This window comes from Varroa jacobsoni, unplaced genomic scaffold (assembly GCF_002532875.2).
Source record: "Varroa jacobsoni isolate VJ856 unplaced genomic scaffold, vjacob_1.0 scaffold_1259, whole genome shotgun sequence".
In the NCBI taxonomy this organism is placed as follows: domain Eukaryota; kingdom Metazoa; phylum Arthropoda; class Arachnida; order Mesostigmata; family Varroidae; genus Varroa; species Varroa jacobsoni.
This window is the reverse complement of record NW_019214161.1, coordinates 98,285-118,780: the sequence shown is the minus strand read 5'-3', so window position 1 is coordinate 118,780 and position 20,496 is coordinate 98,285. Positions and strand designations below refer to the sequence as shown.

At 38.2% G+C, this 20,496-nt stretch overlaps 1 protein-coding gene and 1 long non-coding RNA gene across 4 annotated transcripts in view; one reads left to right on the top strand and one right to left on the bottom strand.

Annotated features, from left to right (window-relative positions):
- Positions 1-414: 414 nt before the first annotated feature.
- On the top strand, positions 415-8,942 carry LOC111268134 (uncharacterized). Its single transcript, XR_002685019.2, has 2 exons — positions 415-2,828; positions 7,683-8,942. It is a non-coding gene; the product is annotated as an uncharacterized LOC111268134 (long non-coding RNA).
- Positions 8,943-9,504: 562 nt separating this feature from the next.
- The window catches only part of LOC111268129 (progestin and adipoQ receptor family member 3), a 26,717-nt gene continuing 15,725 nt past the window's right edge, over positions 9,505-20,496 (bottom strand). The window contains exons 2-9 of one of the 3 annotated variants that reach the window (XM_022846880.2): positions 18,325-18,396; positions 16,786-16,872; positions 15,963-16,102; positions 14,967-15,102; positions 14,153-14,301; positions 13,064-13,237; positions 11,648-11,839; positions 9,505-11,325 (exon numbers count right to left, since the gene is read on the bottom strand). In XM_022846880.2, the coding sequence (XP_022702615.1) occupies positions 10,950-11,325; positions 11,648-11,839; positions 13,064-13,237; positions 14,153-14,301; positions 14,967-15,102; positions 15,963-16,102; positions 16,786-16,872; positions 18,325-18,387 (1,317 nt within the window). In that variant the 5' untranslated portion in view covers positions 18,388-18,396 and the 3' untranslated portion in view covers positions 9,505-10,949. Of the gene's footprint in view, positions 11,326-11,647; positions 11,840-13,063; positions 13,238-14,152; positions 14,302-14,966; positions 15,103-15,962; positions 16,103-16,785; positions 16,873-18,324; positions 18,400-20,496 lie in introns of all 3 variants that reach the window. The other 2 variants (XM_022846879.2, XM_022846882.2) reach the window with 2 other exon arrangements.

Genomic DNA, 20,496 nt, shown 5'->3' with positions numbered 1-20,496 from the left:
TCGATTAAAATGACCTAGATTGACGCTAGGATGAAAAGTCTCTGTGATAGCTTAGTGAATAACGTATTTGCCTGCGTAGTAGTCTAGGTTCGAACTTGGGTGTAGACACGCTACGTTTTGTGCTGGGAACCAACCGTCTGATGGAATCGTGTTACTTAGGTTACCGGGTTACCCCAGAATCCCGATATTTTAGACATCCAAATTTGTGAATCTATATTTCGCGTGAAATTCCAGCGAAAAACTGTAAACCCTGTCAAACACTGAAAACATACGAATTGCTCTAAAAGTGCTTTGGATTGTTCACTCTTTGAACGTTTATGTTATTCATCGTGAGATCAGTTTTTACGCTCGCGAGATGCGTATCTACGTGCTGCAAATACCTCGGTGATAATACATTGGTAATGTGTTCCCCTATCTGACCGCAGGCACGTGAGGTGCAAACACAGGACGTAAATACACACGCAGTTTATGCTGAAAACCAGCCGTTTGAAATAGCGGTACGGAACAAAAGTTCGACATAAGCAGAGAAAAGCTGCCGGAAAACCTTCGATACCACGTGGTGGATCAATATCAGAAGACGAACGTTAGGGTGTTATAATTGCTTGTGTTGTGCATCTTTTTTTACGATTGCAAAATTTTCCATAATTTTTCATACTGTCCCTATAAATTGTTAGCAAGACAAAGTAAGCCACATGTAAATGGAATTGTGCCTTTTTGTCTTATCCATTGCCTAAAAAGCCCAGTAGAAGGTACGCGAAATCGAATGAAATTTCCAGCTGAGAACGGCGAACACGGTAGGGAAATACCTAATATTAATCTTTGCACTCTATGAGGTACATGGGGTGGCAAACTAATACGTGAGCAGTCTAGAGGATTTCGTTACCTGCAATTTGTGCCGTGAATCGTGTTTTCGAACGAATTTTTCGTTTGTTATTACTATTTCCTATAGACGGAAGTAACTTCACACATTTAATACATTGGATTTATAATGGTTACACGGTCTCGTTGCCCGATTATTGAAAAAGATGAAGTAAATGTGGCGTATGCGAAGATGAATATCTTATGGGACTGACACATTGCTAAAAATAGCTAGTCAACCCAGGTCCACAGATTTTGTTACTCGACACGTACGCATCATTCACGTAGCCATTGTAAACACAGGATGAGCTGTAGAAGCTGTGTCGGGAAAAACGACACTTAAATATCTTGGTTAACACGATCCTGAGAATATATTAACCACATTACAGCTTTTCATTCCTCTTATTGCCTACAAAAAGAAAAAAAATTACTATCGGGTGAGTTTCTAATGGTACGAGAACGATTTCTTTTAAAAGAATACTATCCATTTATTTAAAAAAAAAGGTCTTCCTAGGATAATATATCTCACTGGGCTTTTTTTTTCGCTTTCTATTTTGCCCCTGATGCCCAGCGAACAGTTCTGAGGTTTATTAATAAGGACACAAAATTGTTGAATAGGCTGATACGCTGTTTTATTGGACGTCATGTATGAATAGATTTTTACCTTAAGAAGATCAATCATGAGCAGAATTGAGAATGAAGCTCCCCAAATGCTATGAGTTATTGTGAGAGGAAGTGCTAAGGATTAGAAATCTTCATTTTGTGTACAATCACACGTGATTACTCGAGTCCTGTTAAATGTTTGAACGCTGAGGTCATCAGTTTCAGAAACGACGCCTGAATTTGTCGAGAGAGATGCTCGTCGACCCTACAACTTTTACCAATTCCGCTTAACGAAGAAATGCTGTTGAGCATTGTGTAGACTATACCTTTAAAGTTCCTTTTGCCAGGTTCACTACAAATTTATAAAAAATTACCAGTGACAATGCGCCCGCAGGAGCTCCCCGTCTATGCGCTTGTTGCAATGTGTACCGCAATTATTTGAAGCAGTTAAAGGACGTCAAAGTGACTATCAAATCTTCTAGGTATTTAATGCTGGTCGTCCGGCCTGGCTGCGTGCGGTGAAGACATCAAAATTACGTTAAATGGTAATACGGCGTGGGTGTTTGGACTGAGCCGGCAGATAGAAAAGTTTTACCTGAATCTCATACTAACATATATAACTCATTGGGAGGCTATCCACAGTGTTCGTTGTCACGGCTTCATTTCAGTATCAACACAGACAAGGTAGTAATTATTTATTACTCCAAAAATTTTGCTGCCCTGTTACAGCTGTTGCCATCGTTTACCCCACGTTCATTTCAAAGATTGTCAAAAGCTTAATTATGGTACTCAGCATAAGTACATGCAACATGCTGATGATGATCACCATTATCATTCAGGGCGTCGTATGCACGCTAAGCATCAACATGAGTGATTGTTATTAATAAGATTTTCAAACCATATCCGCTTGCTCATCCCGTGCCAGTTTTTCGTGTAGTATGTATTACCAATGAGGTACCGATCTACAAAAGGGTTTCGGTATTCAAACATATACCTCATCTCTATGTTATGCACAGGGTCTATCTAGTGCACAAAATGGTGCCTGTCCATGGAATAGAGTCTGTGCGAATTATTGTAAGAATAAAATCCGTTTTGTCAGTTGAACGAATCGTCTCGTTGCCTTATGTTGCATGCACGTACACACTTCACTGTTCAAGATCATAAACATTACCTGACGCCTGTAAGGAAATCGGTTTCCGGTTGTTGTGCCTATTGTGAAAGCAGTGAACGTTTAGATGAAGAAACCTGTGCCAATCTATTTGAACATACATAATGACGAGAAGTTGGACAATACTGTTATGAAGTACCTAACAGCTAACGAAAAACATTCCACGGATAACCCGTGACGTATCTCTTATTGTACGATTGTAAGTGAATCTTACCGTTAAACGCCAAAACATTTGTTTTTTCTCTAAACATAGTATTTAATAATATCTAACATGTATTGTTTACATGTAAAAATGAAGTTTGAATATAGATTAATCACCAATTTAATAAAGTAAGCCTGTTTGCCCGTAGGTAAATGCCGTTTTATAAAACTTTAGCCTTTAAATGCGAATAAAAGTTAATAATAATTTCGTCGACTTGGTACCTAATTGTTCTAAAATTTACCATCTGAATATAGGTACTAAAAAGTACTGCGATTTAAACGGCACGATAATATAATTATGGGATCGAAATCAAACAATCGTAATATTGTTGTTAATTATCAATAATTAAAAACAATTATAAGTGAAAAGCCATTACAGTAGTGCTAATATAATAATTCTGAGATTGCAGACCGTTGTGTCAGACCTGGGATGCAAAAAAAGAAAAAAAAAAAAAAAAAATGCAAAACCAAGCATTCTGCTTGGTACAGATAAGTAATTTAATAGTAAAGACATTTGTTCAACAACCATTGGCCAGTACACTTTTGCGAATCGACGCTTCTCTGAAAGACATTCGTCTTTGGAGGCTCCGGGCAACTCCGGAATCCGTAAGGTGTAGATAAGCGAGTTTACTCTACTCTATAACCTCTCAGCGTAGATATACACCGCCTATCTTCATCTCACTCACTTTTTGTTGTAGAGGTTATCTTCTTGTCGGTGCAGTACACGTATTTCAGGTGCATTTTATATTTTGTATGTACTGCTCAGCTATTTTCATTGTGGAAACAAGTCTTATCGATAAAACATTAAGGGCCTGTTCCAGTAGAAAAGGAAGCCAGGCTTCACTTGCATGTCAATGAACGTATGCGTTGTGGCAGCCTGGCTCCGTCGTTTACAAATAATAACCAGTTGTTGTATCCTACAGTAAAAGACGTAGTGCAATCCAGATTACTGCTACTAATTATTTAGCTTCTACCATTACTTGTACAGCTTTAGCGCTATTTCGATACACCGTTTCGCTCTAACTTTATATTCTGATTCGTTATACAGCGTCTGCTTGTCCCGGGCTCGTTTCACAAGCAGCACTCAACAAAATGAGGTGAAAAATTGGCGTGTAATTTAAATCTTGATATCACAGTAGCTGTGATGACAAAGCGATACAGGCTCAGCTGTGCAGCAAGTTTTTGGTCTTTGCTTGATCACCGGAACCCACACAGCTTTAGAATCCTTCCGGTTTCGGAATCTTTTGGGCTTTGGAATCTTTTGGACACAAATTCAGCTATGTCGCCCTATTAACCTCAGCGTGAAATATCTTAGGATATTCATGAATGTAGTATGGGATCAAAACCGAACGTAAACACATTGTTCTTTTCATGCTAGGCACCAGCCGTCTGAGGTAGTACTTAACGACGGTACTGGACAAGCATACTTTACTTGTTTCTGTGCGCTTAGTATGAGAGGTAGGAAACAGCTTTATCTCAATGTACTCGTACAATCTGGTCTGAATCGGTGTTTAACGTTCAGGAACGTTCAGGTTTTGGTTGACGTTGACGCACCATCATATAAACGATATAATTTGCAATGCAGAAAATGATAGCAAACAAAACGATACCGATAGTTGTCATCAATCAACCAGTTGCAGCAATCAAGAAATAATTAATAATAATTAAAAAAATTAATAACATTTTTGTGAGTTTTTGAAACGTAGTGCCTTTGTATGTACGAAGATAAAAAGAAGTTACTTGAAATCACTGCCCAATGGGACGCCTCCTAACACCAAATGTTACAGCGCTATCCGCTGTCCATCAGAGTATTCAGTCAAATGTAGCCCATTTACGCCATAGCAGCCAAGTAACGCGTTGCGTGGTGAGGAAAAAGTAATTTTTTTAAAGGAAAATTGCATTTCTATATATAGAAAAGAAGTTATTCATCTTTGTTATGTGGCATCCTTAAAACACAAGAAATGACGCAATCAATGACATTTAATGCTCCTCTATTATGACATAGAGAAGATGTTAAGAGCTCCTTGCGAAGCAGTGACAAAGTAAGTATCGCTTGTCGGAACGCATGCTCTTTTTCATATATATGCGCAGAATAAGCATACGCTGTCCGTTTCAGTACACATGAATTAATGATGGATAATAGTATGGAATATTAAATGTATGAGTAACAGAGACCGATATAGCTGAAAGGAGTTAATTATAATCTTAATACCCTTAAATAATTGATTAAGCCTGGGGTAGATCTTAGTCCTAGCAGACATAACGTTGGTTATAATTAGTAATCGACATTGAATAAAATGTTGCTGTGGTGCTGAGCATTTTGCCGTTCTTGCGTGTTTGCGTGACTTTGTTGTGCTGTTAGATTATGTTGAGCTTCTGTTCAATGTATCGCTCACCCCTGCAACTCGCAGCCGACGTATTTGAGAATTGTATAATCTTCCGTCAACACAGAGGTGATCTGAAAAACCAGTAGGGAGGGACGGAATCTGTTCGTTTGTGATTCTGTGTACTAGACGTGAAATGAAGCTGACATGTAAATGGCACGCTTTTATATGTGAAATACCGGTCAGTTGTGAACGCGATACGTGTTAGTCGTCTGCTTAGGTTGGTGGCGCTTACAATGCTCCGCAGAAACTGCGGAGCCGACGACATTTTTACAAAGCTTGAGGAAAACCTGCGGCAAGTGGCGGGATTGGCAACAGAAAATAACCTCGACTATATTCGCGAACGATTAGGATTCACTGAACCAGCCTTTCCTGAGGCAAAACAAGACAATGCCTTGACAACAGAGTCTTGTAGTCCAGTTGGTAGAATAAAAAGTCGGCAAACTTATCGCCAAACGATAGAAGGTTGAAATTGTGAACACGTGCCAACGACTTACGCATATACTGGAAACGATACATGACAGGATACTTAGAAACGAGCAAATTATTATGGCACGGTTTGACAACCTTAAAGTAATAGCGATACTGAAGAGTATCGCAAATGCGATTCCCGCCTCGGCTAAATGCCATTTTTAATTTACATTCTCTTATATAGACTTGCACGAGCAATTTTCAAAAACGTAATAGCATTGAAGCTGATGTTCAATATGTCTCCGAAATTTGTTGAGTACTAATTTTATAGAAAACGCACATACGATGATTTTCGGCCAGATACATTCTTAACGTGTTCAATCGATTAATTAAACACTCCTTTTGCATCGTTCGGCGTAAGGAGTGTTTAATTAATTCTATTGATCTATGTAACTATTGGTGTAACTTGAGTGGTACCTCCTCCGACTAATGCTTCAGACGAATGGCTCATGAATTGATTTTCACTACTATATATTAGCAAGGGTTCGATCTTCTGGCTAAGGTTATGTAATGATAAGAAGAATCCAATAGGTATGGACATTTTCAACAATATAAAGTACACACTATATTTTTGTGTGAAAAAAAAAAGCACTCTATGATAACGAACTACTTAGAATTCAGCTCGAAATGTTTAATTTTGCGTCGTCTAGCGGTCCTGAAAAGGGCCGTAGTCAAACGACTCTTTTCAGGGCCGTTAGATTTATCCTATATTGTTATCTACCACACGAAATCTAGCTGGGCGACGTGTACTTCGGCACAGCCTTTGAGCCCTCGGACTCCGCATGCTTGGCTAGCTCGCCGGGCAGAAGTAGCTTCATAGCTGTTTGGACTTCATGAGATATGAGGCTTGACTTTATAATGTAGCGGAAAAGGCGTTATGATACGTTAAAGATATCGTTTGCGAACGAATTTATGACCGAAATCGCCTTCAACACAATACTGGTGTTGGCGTGAACTCGTGTAAGTACTTTGTAGGTAGAGATTAAAAATGATTCCTTTCTATTACGTCTTCTATTCTTTTTGCTAGAAGATCTTTTTTAGAAGATCTTGCTTTTAAAACTTTGCAACCTTTTTGGCGGCTTTGATGGATGTCATCAGAACAATTCTGATCGTGTGAAGAGACCGTGCGACACTTTTGTTTAGCTAAAAAAGGAAAGAGAAACGATGTTAGTTCAAAGTTTTGTTGATGGCACTTACTGATGTTTAATGACGCTTTCCCGATGAGAAGATGGCTAAATCCCGAAACGAAAAGTTTGGTGCATGAACTACTTGCGTGGTGAGTTAACGGCGCTACTGTGGAAAGGGGCTATCGAAAAAGGTAAGCGTCCGTGGCGTGCTCAAACATCAATAACATGCATTTTTTTTGATTACAACTCGTGAGACTGTACAGCTGTACAGACACGCGTAAATCATCATCAGCAGCATCATTATTAATGTCTGGTCGTAATAAACGAGGCAAAGCTAAGGTCAAAGCTAAGTCGCGATCAACTGGTGCAGGACTCAGAATCCTGTAGGTCGTGTGCATCGTTTGCTTCAAAAAAGAACGTGTCAGAGCCGACACCCCTGTATACCTCGCAAGTCTTCAGCGCAAGTATCTTGCCGTTAAGGTCCTAGAATTTGCCGACAAGGCTTGTGGAAACTACAAGAGACGAGAGTGATTTCTCGCTCTTTGCTATTGGCTTTCTGTAATAATGAAAGATCAGACAAGCTCCTCCCAGATGCCATTTTTATTCAAGGCAGTACCCTATTGAATACCCAATTGTGATTTTGCTGAACAGGTCCGAGAAGGCTTCACTATATTGCAAGAATAGCTGAGATCGCAGCGTCTACTAAGAATAATCTGAACTAAAATGACCCTTTTCGGGGCCTCCAATTTTCTAGAGGGTTAATAATTTTTTAAATGAATTTAGATAAATCATAATAATAATAAAAAAAAATGTCATACATTATTTATTCGTTAACCAATTCAGTTGCATTCATTTTAATTTTCTCTACAGGTGTGTACTTGTTGTTTTGGCGGTGCAGTCCATTTTATCACAGCTAACAGGTATAATACAAGTTTTTCACTATTAATTTTTTGCCATAGTCAGTATCAGATTATTCAAGGTGTAGCTTAAATCGTGCCGATTATATTCAGTATGAACTCCACTATAGTATTCAATGCTTGTTATTGCATGAGAAGGAAGTAATTCATACCGGCCTATACATTGTAAAAATGCAATGAAATCCCAAATTATTATATAATTCTTGACTTGAAAAATGTTTATAATAAATAAATAACATTTAATTTCACTGCTCAAATATATCAGTCTACTTGCTTACATAAGGCTAAAACTAGGTATTTCGAACTGCGGCTAACGCTACAAAATGATACTAATATCTTAAACTTAATTCTAATAATAACAATTAATAACAATAATAATGTGCCTTAAGTGTCGGAATTACCGCAGAAATAGAAAAACAAGACACCCATTGATCTCTTATTAGTTTAGATTATTGCATTTACGTATCCACACCATAACAGCTAACAATAACATTACATTTCTTTAGGCTGAGGCTACATTTTCGTTTTTTCAGCATTCTATATAAACAATGGAGTCTTCGAACGATCAAGCAGAAACATTGCCAAGCGACATATTAATGGAAAAGATATGTTATTCGGAATCGATAAGTGTTTGTTCGCTTACGAACACAGAAAATCATTATTTTTATTAAAAACGACCATTTGCCGCTACGCTCAGGGCTTCCAGAGGTTACGGCAACAGGAATTACGCGAAAATCGTATTAATTTGCTGGCCTTTTAAATCGATCACATACAGAACATGGAAAATATATCATTTATGTATGACTGAAAACGCCTACGTAAATTCAGCAGCTTAGACGTAAGTCGTTCATTTCGGACGGCGATGTTTAGTAAATGATATTCACGATTGAAGAGAAAGTTATGCCAGCCGGAGCGAGGTCAGGCGTTGACGGGAAAAAATGAAGTCATGGGGTTTTCCTCGCAAGGTACCTGACACCGACGCGGACGGGATGCACAACAATATTTAATAGCTGGCAATATAGTATTTTGCTTCGTGCCTGTTTGTTATACTTCACAGGAGCTGAAAATTCGCGGCGACTAGACGTCGAATAATTGTAAGGTAGCTGCTGTGTACCAGCTATGAAGCCAAATACTAGATGATCACACTATCTCTATAATTTTAAAGGCGTAAATAATGTTGGAGTTTTGTGATAAAATAAAAGTTTGAAAACGATCTGTGACTGGCGTACATTGAGAATATTAGTCGATGATTAGTAAATGGCACTTGCTAAATTACTCCTTATTTTGAGGTCCGATCTTATTGTTGCCAGGTTGCCAAAAACCTCTATTATGGTATGAAACCACGAACGTTCCGCGGTTATAAAGTACGTACAATTACAACATTTGTGCAAAATTTACCATATCCAATTATATGTGCGTCGGCCATATTTGTATGGCGGCCAATGACCTACTGCTATTTGCTTGTAACCAATGACTGTATTTACAATTGCTGACCTAGTGAAGTTTTTAGAGCCTTACACCATGTTGACAAATCACTCGAGTATCGTCTTACGATTATTCCACAACTGACTATCAAAACGAAAGACATGCGTTTTGCTTGTCTTATATTGTGCTTATATATATATATATATAACAATAACGCGTTATTGTTAACTTACGTAGAAAGCGCATCATGCTGACGAAGTGAACATGACTCTCTACCGAGAGAAGTAATATACGGGGTCTTGAGCCTAAGCATAAATTATCTACTTAGGTAAGAACCGGATCACTGTCAATCATCATTAGCTGTACTTGAAATAGAGTTTATTTACAATAGGAAACAGGATGTTGCTCCGATCAACATTGGCCATATACTTGTTCACCGGCGGACTATCGTGCTGAGCTTTATATTCATTGGAAATTTTAGGATATCTCGCAAGCTTACACGCTGCTAGCTCTTTACATTAGAGATGATCGTTATTCGTCTGTACAACAAAACTGACACAAGTCAAAGTTCGAAACGCGTTTGATTAATGGCCGGCGGTACGTTGACTACATATAGCAAAGAAACTGATTAAGAAACTTAACTGGCCGCAGCGTTTCGTGCTTTGAAAGCTTTAACCCTATCAGCCACCCCTCGTCACACTCAAAGTGAAATCTTGCGTTAGGGCAAGAACACCGAGAAGGCGAAGCATCGTAGATATAGAAAGACACTTAATGTTAAAGATAAATGGAACATAAAGGAGGAAACACGACTATTATGCAACCGTAGCAGACGATATGCGAAACGTCGTCTCTGTTATACAGGGGAAGAACCGTCAAAAAAAATAGGATATAAGTAAATGCGCATTTTGATAATACTTGCTTGTAGTGTTGTACAACGGCAGCATTAACAACAGTAGTTAACTGACCGATATCTCTCACACAGAAGTTGTGCATATGTTTGTTTACGGCTACATATCAATATCCATTCAATACACGTACTCGTATCTATATGCTTGTTACAGAGATGACGTATAGATACGTAGGCGAGAAAATTAGATTTTGAACTATTAGCACAAGTAGTAAGTTACAATCTTACTAATAACTTACCTGTCCTCTAGTGATAAATGAACGTTTGGTTAGCATTGCTATTTTTTGATTCGCGCAGGCGCTGGATTGCTAACAAACCTACCCAGTAACTACTAATATTAAGGCAGCAAAACAAACGTATGAGAGACGATGAATATTAATTTAACTTCACGCCTTTGGAATCAGTCAGTTACGTGCCGCCTAGGGGTGCCTGTCGATCTGGGCGGACTTGGACCTTTAGTTCAAAAATCTATGTTACAAGACGATTAGTCCGCTCTGTTGCAGTTCATTCGCTGCACGTGAAAGTTCCCTACGAAATGAAGTTTAAGGTGTAATCTACATTGATCGCTAAAATCGAAGTTGAGCTATTCACGCGTCGAGCTCGTCGGGCGCCGAATAGTTACTCGCCACAACGGATTCGATAGTTTACTGCGCATGTGATGTAATCAAGTAAGTTTACCGACGATTTGACAATGTGTCCAATCCCTATAAACATACAATACAATGCACAGAAGAGTAGTTGTTGCTAAGTGTCTATCTTATCAGAATCTTTGCCACATAGGTCATCGCTGTCTCCGCCTTACGCTCGCCGCACTTTCGGCATCGTTTGCAGCTGATATCTTAAACTATGTGTACGCCTGTCTGCCCTCCTCCTTTTCTTCTTCCTGTATCATGCGTTTGCCATATACGACATTTTTATTTTATGATAATAAGTGCCAATGAAACGGTTGAAGAGACATTGTTTACTAGAATCAAACGATAGGCATGGCGCTGATGAGATTTCGTTGTTGACTATACACAGTAGGAGTCCGTAGTAGCGCACGAACATCAGCTTGCGGATAGCACGGGTTGTCCGAACGCCTCCTCTCTTTGAAACTTGAATGCCCGAATGTACTGGAAATAAAGATGACGGGCGCACAAAACTGCAGTCGCTGTGCCAACATGCCACACCTGATGGCTGTTGCCGATGAAATTCACTCGTCCGGGAAAAAGTCTGTTGCATGAAGCGAACGATTCGGTTACAAACGTCTGTTTTTTTCTGCCGGCTAACATAAAAATTTACCAGTTACTATTGCAATTTATCTTCATATTCTTAGAATTATCGTAAGAGACAACGCTGCAAGAATGACAATTACAAACATAGAAAAGATCGCCATAAATATCGGAATATATGCGGTCTACTAAATCTCTCACGATTATCGAGGCCTCTGTACCCAGACGATTCATTACATTTATAGATCGCCGCATGGTGAAGGATGGCACCTATTTTTATTTGTTATTACCACTATTGTTAGCGTTTATACTATTATTATGCTTAGTTTTTATCTTTCATGGTTCGTATTCTTCGATGAGTTTGTTTCTCCGTACCTTTCCGGAAACTGAACACAGTATATGATGTAACTACCGACAAGCAAAAACATCACAATAAGATGGGTCGGTAGCGTATATTGCACGACAATGTTGCCAAGTCCGTCATCTCGCATTAGGATCGAGTGTACAATAGGCAAAACGTTGAACGCTACAAATCCGCCGATCCACACCGAACGCGAGTCGTCGTACCTATAACCAGAGAATTGAACAGATATCAAAAAGATTTGCTGTGATACCGCGGAACTTATAGTTTACGACAGTTAACTTTGGTCGAAAATTATCAATCAGTATTAATCGATTATTCTAAGCTATCAATTCAGTTAGCCATATAAATATACGGTTATTAAGAGAAGATTAAAGCTGAAATGATGGATGACTTAAAAAGGAAGGCACAGCAGGTCGTACGGGCATGGTTTGCGGGCAAAATTGACGCCAAATATAACCATTGAGAGTAGATTATTCACACATCAATGTCATTTTTTTTTTTGTCTAGTAGCTGTTTTTCAGATGATTTCTTCTGACGCGACACGAATCTATCATGCGGAAACTTGTAAAAAATAACATGGTTTCATATACATATGGGTAGCAGTATATTTTTTTTCATCTAATTATTTATAATAGTTGATATCATACGTAAGTTAATATTCATAATAACAGTTCAGAATCAGTCATGTTTTCATGAGCAGGAGATTATACTAGACTCATATTGTATCCAATGTTTAATCTAATAGTTACAATATCATATGCATATTCAAAGAAAAGCTGTGCTAAAACGAAAAGATGGGTTTTTTTCCCATTTGAGGATTATCGACATGTTTCAAGCTCATGTCGTTGTCTCTACGTAACTCGCATTATTCTTATTATTATCGGCGTGACTTGAGTAGTCACGCCGCTTTCACGCTTCGTACTACTTGACAACTTCCACTCTTCGGCGGAATAGAAAGAAGCAAAGTAACTATTATAACGGCGGCATTGTTTTAGGAAACCTTAATGTTCTTCTGTGTATGCGAGTATGCAAAAAAGCCTCTCCTTAGATCCTCATTTACTATTATACGAAAGAATATATGGGATAACGGTATTTTACTGTCAAACAAAAGGCCCAACAAGGCAAACGCATCGGTAAAAAGAAAGCTCTACTGTTTAGTAGTTCCATACATTTGCACTGTAGTTTAGAACTTCCCGATCGCGCAGAGTATAAATTCGTACTCTGTAAATGTTGTACTTACGATCTGTGCAGATAGCATTAGAAGATGAATATAAGCGGCTTGTTTAAACCTAAATATTTCAATTATTGAAATATTTAAGTTTAAACAAGTAAAAAATTAAGTAAAGACATGCTTTTTTCAGCTTGAAACAGGCACATGTACAGAACCCTGCTGCTAGTCAGCGGAAGCTGTTTATGGATGAATATACCTCTCCTGGAAGTACTTTGTAGAGAAGGTCATACATATGGGAACGCCGGCGATCACAGTCTTAATGGTACCATAGAATGCGATCCAAAGTGGCTCATCCCGGAACTGTAGAAACAGAAAGCCACATCCGTATCCATAAATCGAGGCACATACGCCCACAAAGTCCCAGCCATACCTGAATGCAAACATTCAGAATACATTGTAATATATATATAGAAAATCAGTTCTTTCCATAACCAAAACCGTGCATCGTTTTCAAAACTTCAAGAAACAAACTAATCGATTTTTAATAGCGTTTACATTTAAAATGTTCAAACATCCAACAAAATACCCTAAAAATAAATTTTTGACACGCCTGGGTATATTATGCAGGATTGAAGCGCGTTTTGAAAACAAAATATTTAGTACTAATTATAACTTCACACTACTAATTATAACTTCACACTAAGTTCCAACGTTTAGTCCAACATTTTTAACTTTTTGGATTTCTTAGCCGTTGTGAATCCTCCCTGTATTTATGGGATTTTTGGCTGGCTATCAGCCCAAAATTTAATCACACTTTGAATTTTTGTACGCAGTAAATTCAAGCGACATTTAAACACGTGTACACCTACCACTAGCGGTTGACGTACGACAACTAAAAATATATTTGAGGAGCCACAAATAGGTATCTTGAAAATGAGTATATAGATACAGTGAATGACGGCTGAACATAACGGTCAAAATTGAAACTTCTAGTGTAGTCAAAAGACTCATGAGAAGAAGAAGACTGCCCCACTGTGTACATAATGCATGTTGCATCTGCTATGTTATAACAGATAAAGCCATTTATTCTGATTTTATCCTGAAACGGCCTAGGGCACTAAAACAGAATACAGTAATTGATGTTTAATTTGTTCAGCTTGCATATTCGATTAAACAGAATCATAGACTAGAGCTATAAAGAAATGATCGCTCCAAGGGTAAGTACCCCATTTCTGGGATCAAACAAAAAATTTTAGAGAGATTACCCTTGTAGTCGTTTCGATCTCTTTGTGCGTGCACTTCATAGTATGTATATATACAGAAGGGAAGACAGAGCATCGCTTACCAATATCGATAGCACGGTGAACAGCAGCAATTAAAGATGTGATAAACACTCGATAGGCCCAACATAATTAGATAGCTGGCAAGCATCAGGCCACTTAGGCGACGGTCAAATTCGGCAAAACCTTCGACGTCATAGTTTGTTATGACGTCCTGTTAAAGGGTGTATGTTTCCGACCAGATAATTGATTTACATCGTAAGATCGATGATATCAGAAGAATAAATGAAAACAGAAAGAGAGGACATAGGACAAGATATTAACTTGATGTTATCAACTACCGCACCACAGAGATCGTATGGTAAACTATTTACCACTATGGCTTTTACATCTGATTCCTAAACAACGCCGATGGTTCGGATAATCTAAAACAGCTCTTAATTCCCCTGTCTGTCGAATATCAATTTAAAGTCTATAACGCGTTTATATTAGCCTGTTCTTGTAATTGTCATGCTTCAAATGTGAACTCGCTATTGATCATGTTATCATATATTATATATAGTTTAGCGATAGTTCATTTCACAATACAGTTATTGATCCGAGGGTAAGCGAATACCTATGCATGCATCAGGACATTGCTTTTGCAAGATCTTTCTACTATCTGATATTTCAAGGATCAGGGATTCTACGCATGGGCAATAACATTCGCTTTGGTTCTATGTTGATTCGCTTTTCAGTAGACGTTTAATTCTACAGAAATACGCCCAAGCAGAAAGTTTGTAAATTGCTTAACGTTTATAAATAGCTTTAGTATGACTCGTCATCCTATTGTTATCCTCGAGAAATCTAAATAACCATTTGCTTACTAGCGGTGCTCACCTGTACGTAAAGGGCGAGCACAACAAAGAACGAACCCAGATGGGTCCATATGTTAACTGTTTCATTTGTCCATAGAAGAATGCCTTTTATGCAACGTTCCTTCGACTTAAACGTTCGATATCCATGAGTAATATAACTGAATTGGAGGCAACAAGAATCAAGAAAGTTGGGTATTGTTTTTGAAATACTAAAATGCTATTCATAAGAAAAAAAAAATACATCCACATGTCATTGTTCCTACTTGGTAGAAATTGAGGAGCTAATCGAACTATTTCGCGTTATTAATGACACTGGAACCGCGACCAAACAATAGACCACTAACTTTTTGAATTTGAATAACTCTATTGTTTCTTAGTGAAAACACAGCCTCTTCCCTTAGAATAGCAACTTATGTTAATTAATCATCTGTAAGTAGAAGCTTCATAGGGAAAAGGCATGTCGTCACCTATATATAGCGTACTATGTTAAAAAATATGTCTACCGAATGGGGGAAATGTGGCAACGATTATTGAAGAAAGAAGAATTTGCATAAGCGAAAATATTCAGAGCAACTTCATTGAAGGACTCTTTTAACTGTTGCCTATTCACTATTCTATAACCAGCTGGAGCGATCTCGGCAATCGTGTAATAGGTTTTTATCCGGTCTATGTCATATTCAGTCGAGTATTTGCAGTATTTCAGGGTATTTAGTATGAAAATGTGTGTTTGCTCAAACATGAAAAGCGTTAATAAGGGTTCAGATTAGCGCGGAAGTTTCCATGGCAAATTAGTACATTGCCTATCAGATAATAGAAGTACCACGTATAGGCAACGGAACAATGATTTGCGGAATAGTCTAATCAGTTTCACTGAACTTTCGCAAACTGTAAGTGCATACTCCATTTTGCCTAACGATCTAAAAAATAGTTTAACTTTCAATTGATGTTACATAGCTGCACTGCTTATTTTGTTGTGAAGCTATTTTACGGTTTGTGCATGAAATACACATTTACAAACCTGTTACTTGTCAAAAAGGGCGGAGCCTCCGTAATTGAGCATATGTGTAGTTTCGAGCAGTCTTTATCGCGGCCACAAACACTGTGTAAATCCTTCGACGAAGGGGTTCGAAGGATACGCTGTCCGAAGTAAGCCAAGTCCTGTGCCAGTTGAAATTTAGAGAATGATACGAATACCAACAGTCACGATCTGAACTTTAAAGGCAACAAGAAAAGAGACTGAGTTCGTACCCACAGAAAATACTTATGGCTCATTTATAAAATAATCCTTGTAGTACTGTAGAAAATTCATAACGCTTTATTCCGCCGACAAGCTTGTCGGTGCTTGCTCAGGCGCTTATGGCATCCGTTTGAAAAAAAATCAGGATACACATCCTCATTAGTAAAACGCGTTAAGCTTTGTAGGCGTTATAACAAATATACACGTGTATCATATATATATATATATCCAAGTTAGTGCCATAAATACTCGAGCAAACATGGATAATACTATCAAAAACGATTGTAGATTTATGAGTTCTCTACTCTCAAATGCTGAGATATTAATTCCAAAGAAATTGCACAAATACTTCATACTCACTGAAGTAGATACTTCGTCTATTTTGTTATTTTTGTATTTTAAGCAAAAAATATCGGTAAGTAATGGTAAACCTTGTCTAGTGAAATATTATTGTACATACACTATGGCAGAAGGCATTATATTCATCGGCCGATTCATATGTGTTCCTGCCCGTTTAGCCACGTATGACTTTTTCCACCCTTAGTTTCAGTGTCGAGGTTGGCCTAACGTTAGGATCCCATGCGCAGAAGCGGGGCCTACTTACCTGTTTGACTAGAACGCCCAGTTTACGAACATCGTCTGTGTTGCATAGGCATTGACTTAGAAGGTTGTTGCAATCAATGCAAAGCTCCTGAAAATTTGGTTGGTTTTTTGATTACACGTAGCGATTCACTTGTGTTTCACGTTACCCACTGTGATATGGCTGCGCCTTTATAATGGGCGTGCCTAGGATGTGACTTGTCACGTTTTTATTTTTAGAATCCGTTTTCTTTTCTGACAGATTTCTAACCAGTATTAAACGAAGCTTGAAAAGCTTGCTAGAGTGCCAATATCACCATCATTAACAAATCGATCTGTGTCTTTCTCACGTACAGCAGATGCTTAGTATATTCAAACTAGCAACATGAATCGTGTATGCGTACATATTAACACAAAAGATACATATTGCCAGTCACAAAGCCCCCTAGTCTATTAGGCGATCTGTCCTGCCCAGTCCTCGTAGTGATGCTGGACAGTGATGCGAAGGTTGTTTTACAAAAACAGCTTAGAATAACCTGTAGACAAAAACCAGAAAGGCTAAAATTTCGTGTTTATACTCTCACCGGTTAAGTACTGAATTTTACTCATTATACATCAATTAAAAATGAACTAGTCGTGTTCAATTGTGGTTTATTGAGGAGCTAGATAAATGTAAATTATGTAGTGCGTATGCCATAGTTGACGTAAGCGATTCATCTAGGTGCTGGGTATCAGTTGTACTGCAAAAAAAATGGTGCATTTATTATGTGTTCGTTATTATCAATGCCTAAGGACGGTGTGATATGGATAGACCAAGAAGGGCAATCTAATTCGAGCGTCGTAGCGATGATAGGGAACCTTTCGATGAATAGTTGTACCGCACTGGCTCAGCTGTTGGTTGTAACCTATCCGGGTATCACTGAGGTGTACTGCCTAAAGGCAACTTGGGGCCACCGTGCGCATGCTATAACCTAATAGTTCATTAATTGCATAACATATAAAGCTTAGGGCAATGCAGGATCATCGACGGTGACTGTAAAACGGCACTAAGTACCCACGAGTCTGCTTTTACAATGCTGGTAATATAACGTACAGAATTTACAAAAAGTGACTATACACAAAATTTACAACAGAGCTGTACTTATTACTTTAAGATTATTAGACCTGCAACCCGTATGTTGTAAAAGATAAAGTCTCTCACAGTTGACACCCACGAAGTTGGCAATAATTCGTGCAGTACGTGCTGCTTTCCCTAAGAAAAGTAAGACTCAGAAATAAATTATGAATGGTGTTTGCTAGTGGAATCGATTGTAGCCATTCCGTAAAACGTAAGCTATTTTTTTTAATCACTAACTTTTGATCACTAACTAAAAATTGACCTAAATTTTTCAAGAGAAGCAAATAGATCGATATCCGAATAGCATGATACATTATACTAGAATTGAGATTAACAACGCAAGTTCTCCTTATTGCCGATTCAATTATAGGATCATGCTGCTTGTTACATTATTATAGCTGGCGGTTATAGTTTTAAAAAAAAAAATGTGATTTGTTGTCAGTTCACCTTAAAAAAGGAGCCTGTTGACCTTCGCCGCATCGTTCGCTGTATTGTCTGAGTTGTATCCATTCTGTGACACTGCTGAAATGGCGAAAGGGCAAAAACGCGCAACTGATGACTATTAGATTCTACCAATAGCAAATATTTAACAATAGCTACCTACAATGAAGCACATCTCACACCTGTATCTACTACGTACTATCTAATATAATATCTATGTAATAATAATATCTATATCCTATGTACTAGCTATCTAGGTCGAAGTACTGAGGAAAAAGAAAGCTCTTGACGAAGCTTGAACTTGAATTCCCTTATATAAGAATATACCTAACATGGTTAATACATTGATACGATAACTATTTATATGACAAGGGCACATTTCTAAATATGTCATAACAATTGATTTCGTTCGGCGCAAATAAATGGATTTGTTAGGTAGGTAGTGTTAACTTTCCAGTCGTCCCTATACGGACCTGGTGGACATAGAGGCCCCGGAGTTTTAACCCCTGAATCCCATTAACCCAACTCACAGTGTTCAATAGAACAGCACCGGCTAGTGTTTATATTATTGACAATGCTTTCCTTTCAAAAAACGATTATGTACTATCTACTGTTCGGTTAGAAAGGCAACAATGATCCTTGCCCGTCAAGCAAATAGTACAATAGTTTATTGTACTGTTCGGGGTGCACCAGGACATTATTGAACTCGGCTTCTTAGTCAGGCGCGCCGGTCACGCATAGCTGGGAGCAGAAAGCTTCTGCTCCGGAACGTTTTAGGAAAGTGGCTCGGAAATTGTAGTCATAGACAATTGTGCAGCTCCTGCCAGTTAGAGCACCCACAACTGGGAGGTCGGTAAGCATGAATATCGCTGTCGATCCGCCAATTAGATGCGGTTACGCAAAACCAGGATTGCCATCCCTCTTGGGCCTCATGACCTGACATAGATAACGGTTCATTGCTAGCCGGTTGACATTAAAGCTGTGGCACGGCCAGACAAGTGGACCTAACTGGCTGAAAACGACAACGAGTTGAAAGGATTTATGTAAGAAAAACTAAAGTACCCTATATAAATGACAAATATGAAATAAATAAAAATGGAAAAATATATCCGTTTGTTAATTTTCTAGCATCAAAAAATAATGGCCGTGTACGTGGAATATAGTAGCATAAGAAACTGAAAAAAATCTATTTCAGTAATAATAACTGCGTGTCCGGCACACGCATAATACATAAGAAGTCTTATGTTACTGTGTGTGGCTACAGTTTGGGCATATCTAACGGTCGAGGAATGTCTTACAATTATCATACTCTAATAATTTTTAATACGTTAATTAGAATCTATTAAAGCTTTTAGGTCATACAGGATTTGATAATCCTGTATGTCCTAACAGCTGTGTCTATAATTAAAAGGCACATCAAGTAAAATCTATCGAAAAGGTGCCATCTAAAATAAAATCAGAAAACAAACCATTAGATGAAAATAGAATTGCCCCGATGTGTAAGAAAATGATCTGTCTTTAATGGAACCAAATTTCGACTACAAGAGTCATGGCAGGTATACAATAATTTGGCTAATTAATAAAAACAATGGGTGGAAAGAGAACGGATTTAAGCTTGTAATACGGCATAAGCTCAGGGCAGGAATATCATTACTTATATATTTATATCTCCAGCTCGGCGGAAACCCACTGTTGGGGCATTCTCCCAACGGCCCTAGCGGAGTTGCTCGGTGTAGTTTGCCTGTTCAGAAGGATACGCAATGCCGTCATGGATTTATATGTGGGGAACATATTTTTCATCACTATAGATTATCCTAACCTCTCGCATCAAGGTTTTTCTACAGGCTATGATAAATTCAGTGTATTCGCTCTATTATTGGGTTTTGTTCATCACTTTACTAATACCAAGCGAGAACACGAATTGGTTCTAAGTTTCAAGAATAAAGAAATATTGTAAATTCTTTCCAAGTCAGAGTCATTTTGTGTCCTATAAGCAAAACGCTCAGTTTTGCACCAGGATTATTCTGGAAAAATATTACAACTAGTATGTACTGATTCGGTGTTATAGTGATGTTATCATTGACCCTGAATTAAAACAATGAAAATCCTGTATAATCTTATCTTGCGTTTAAGCAACACATCTCAGCTGCGTCCATTAATCGTTGGACCAACCGTTAA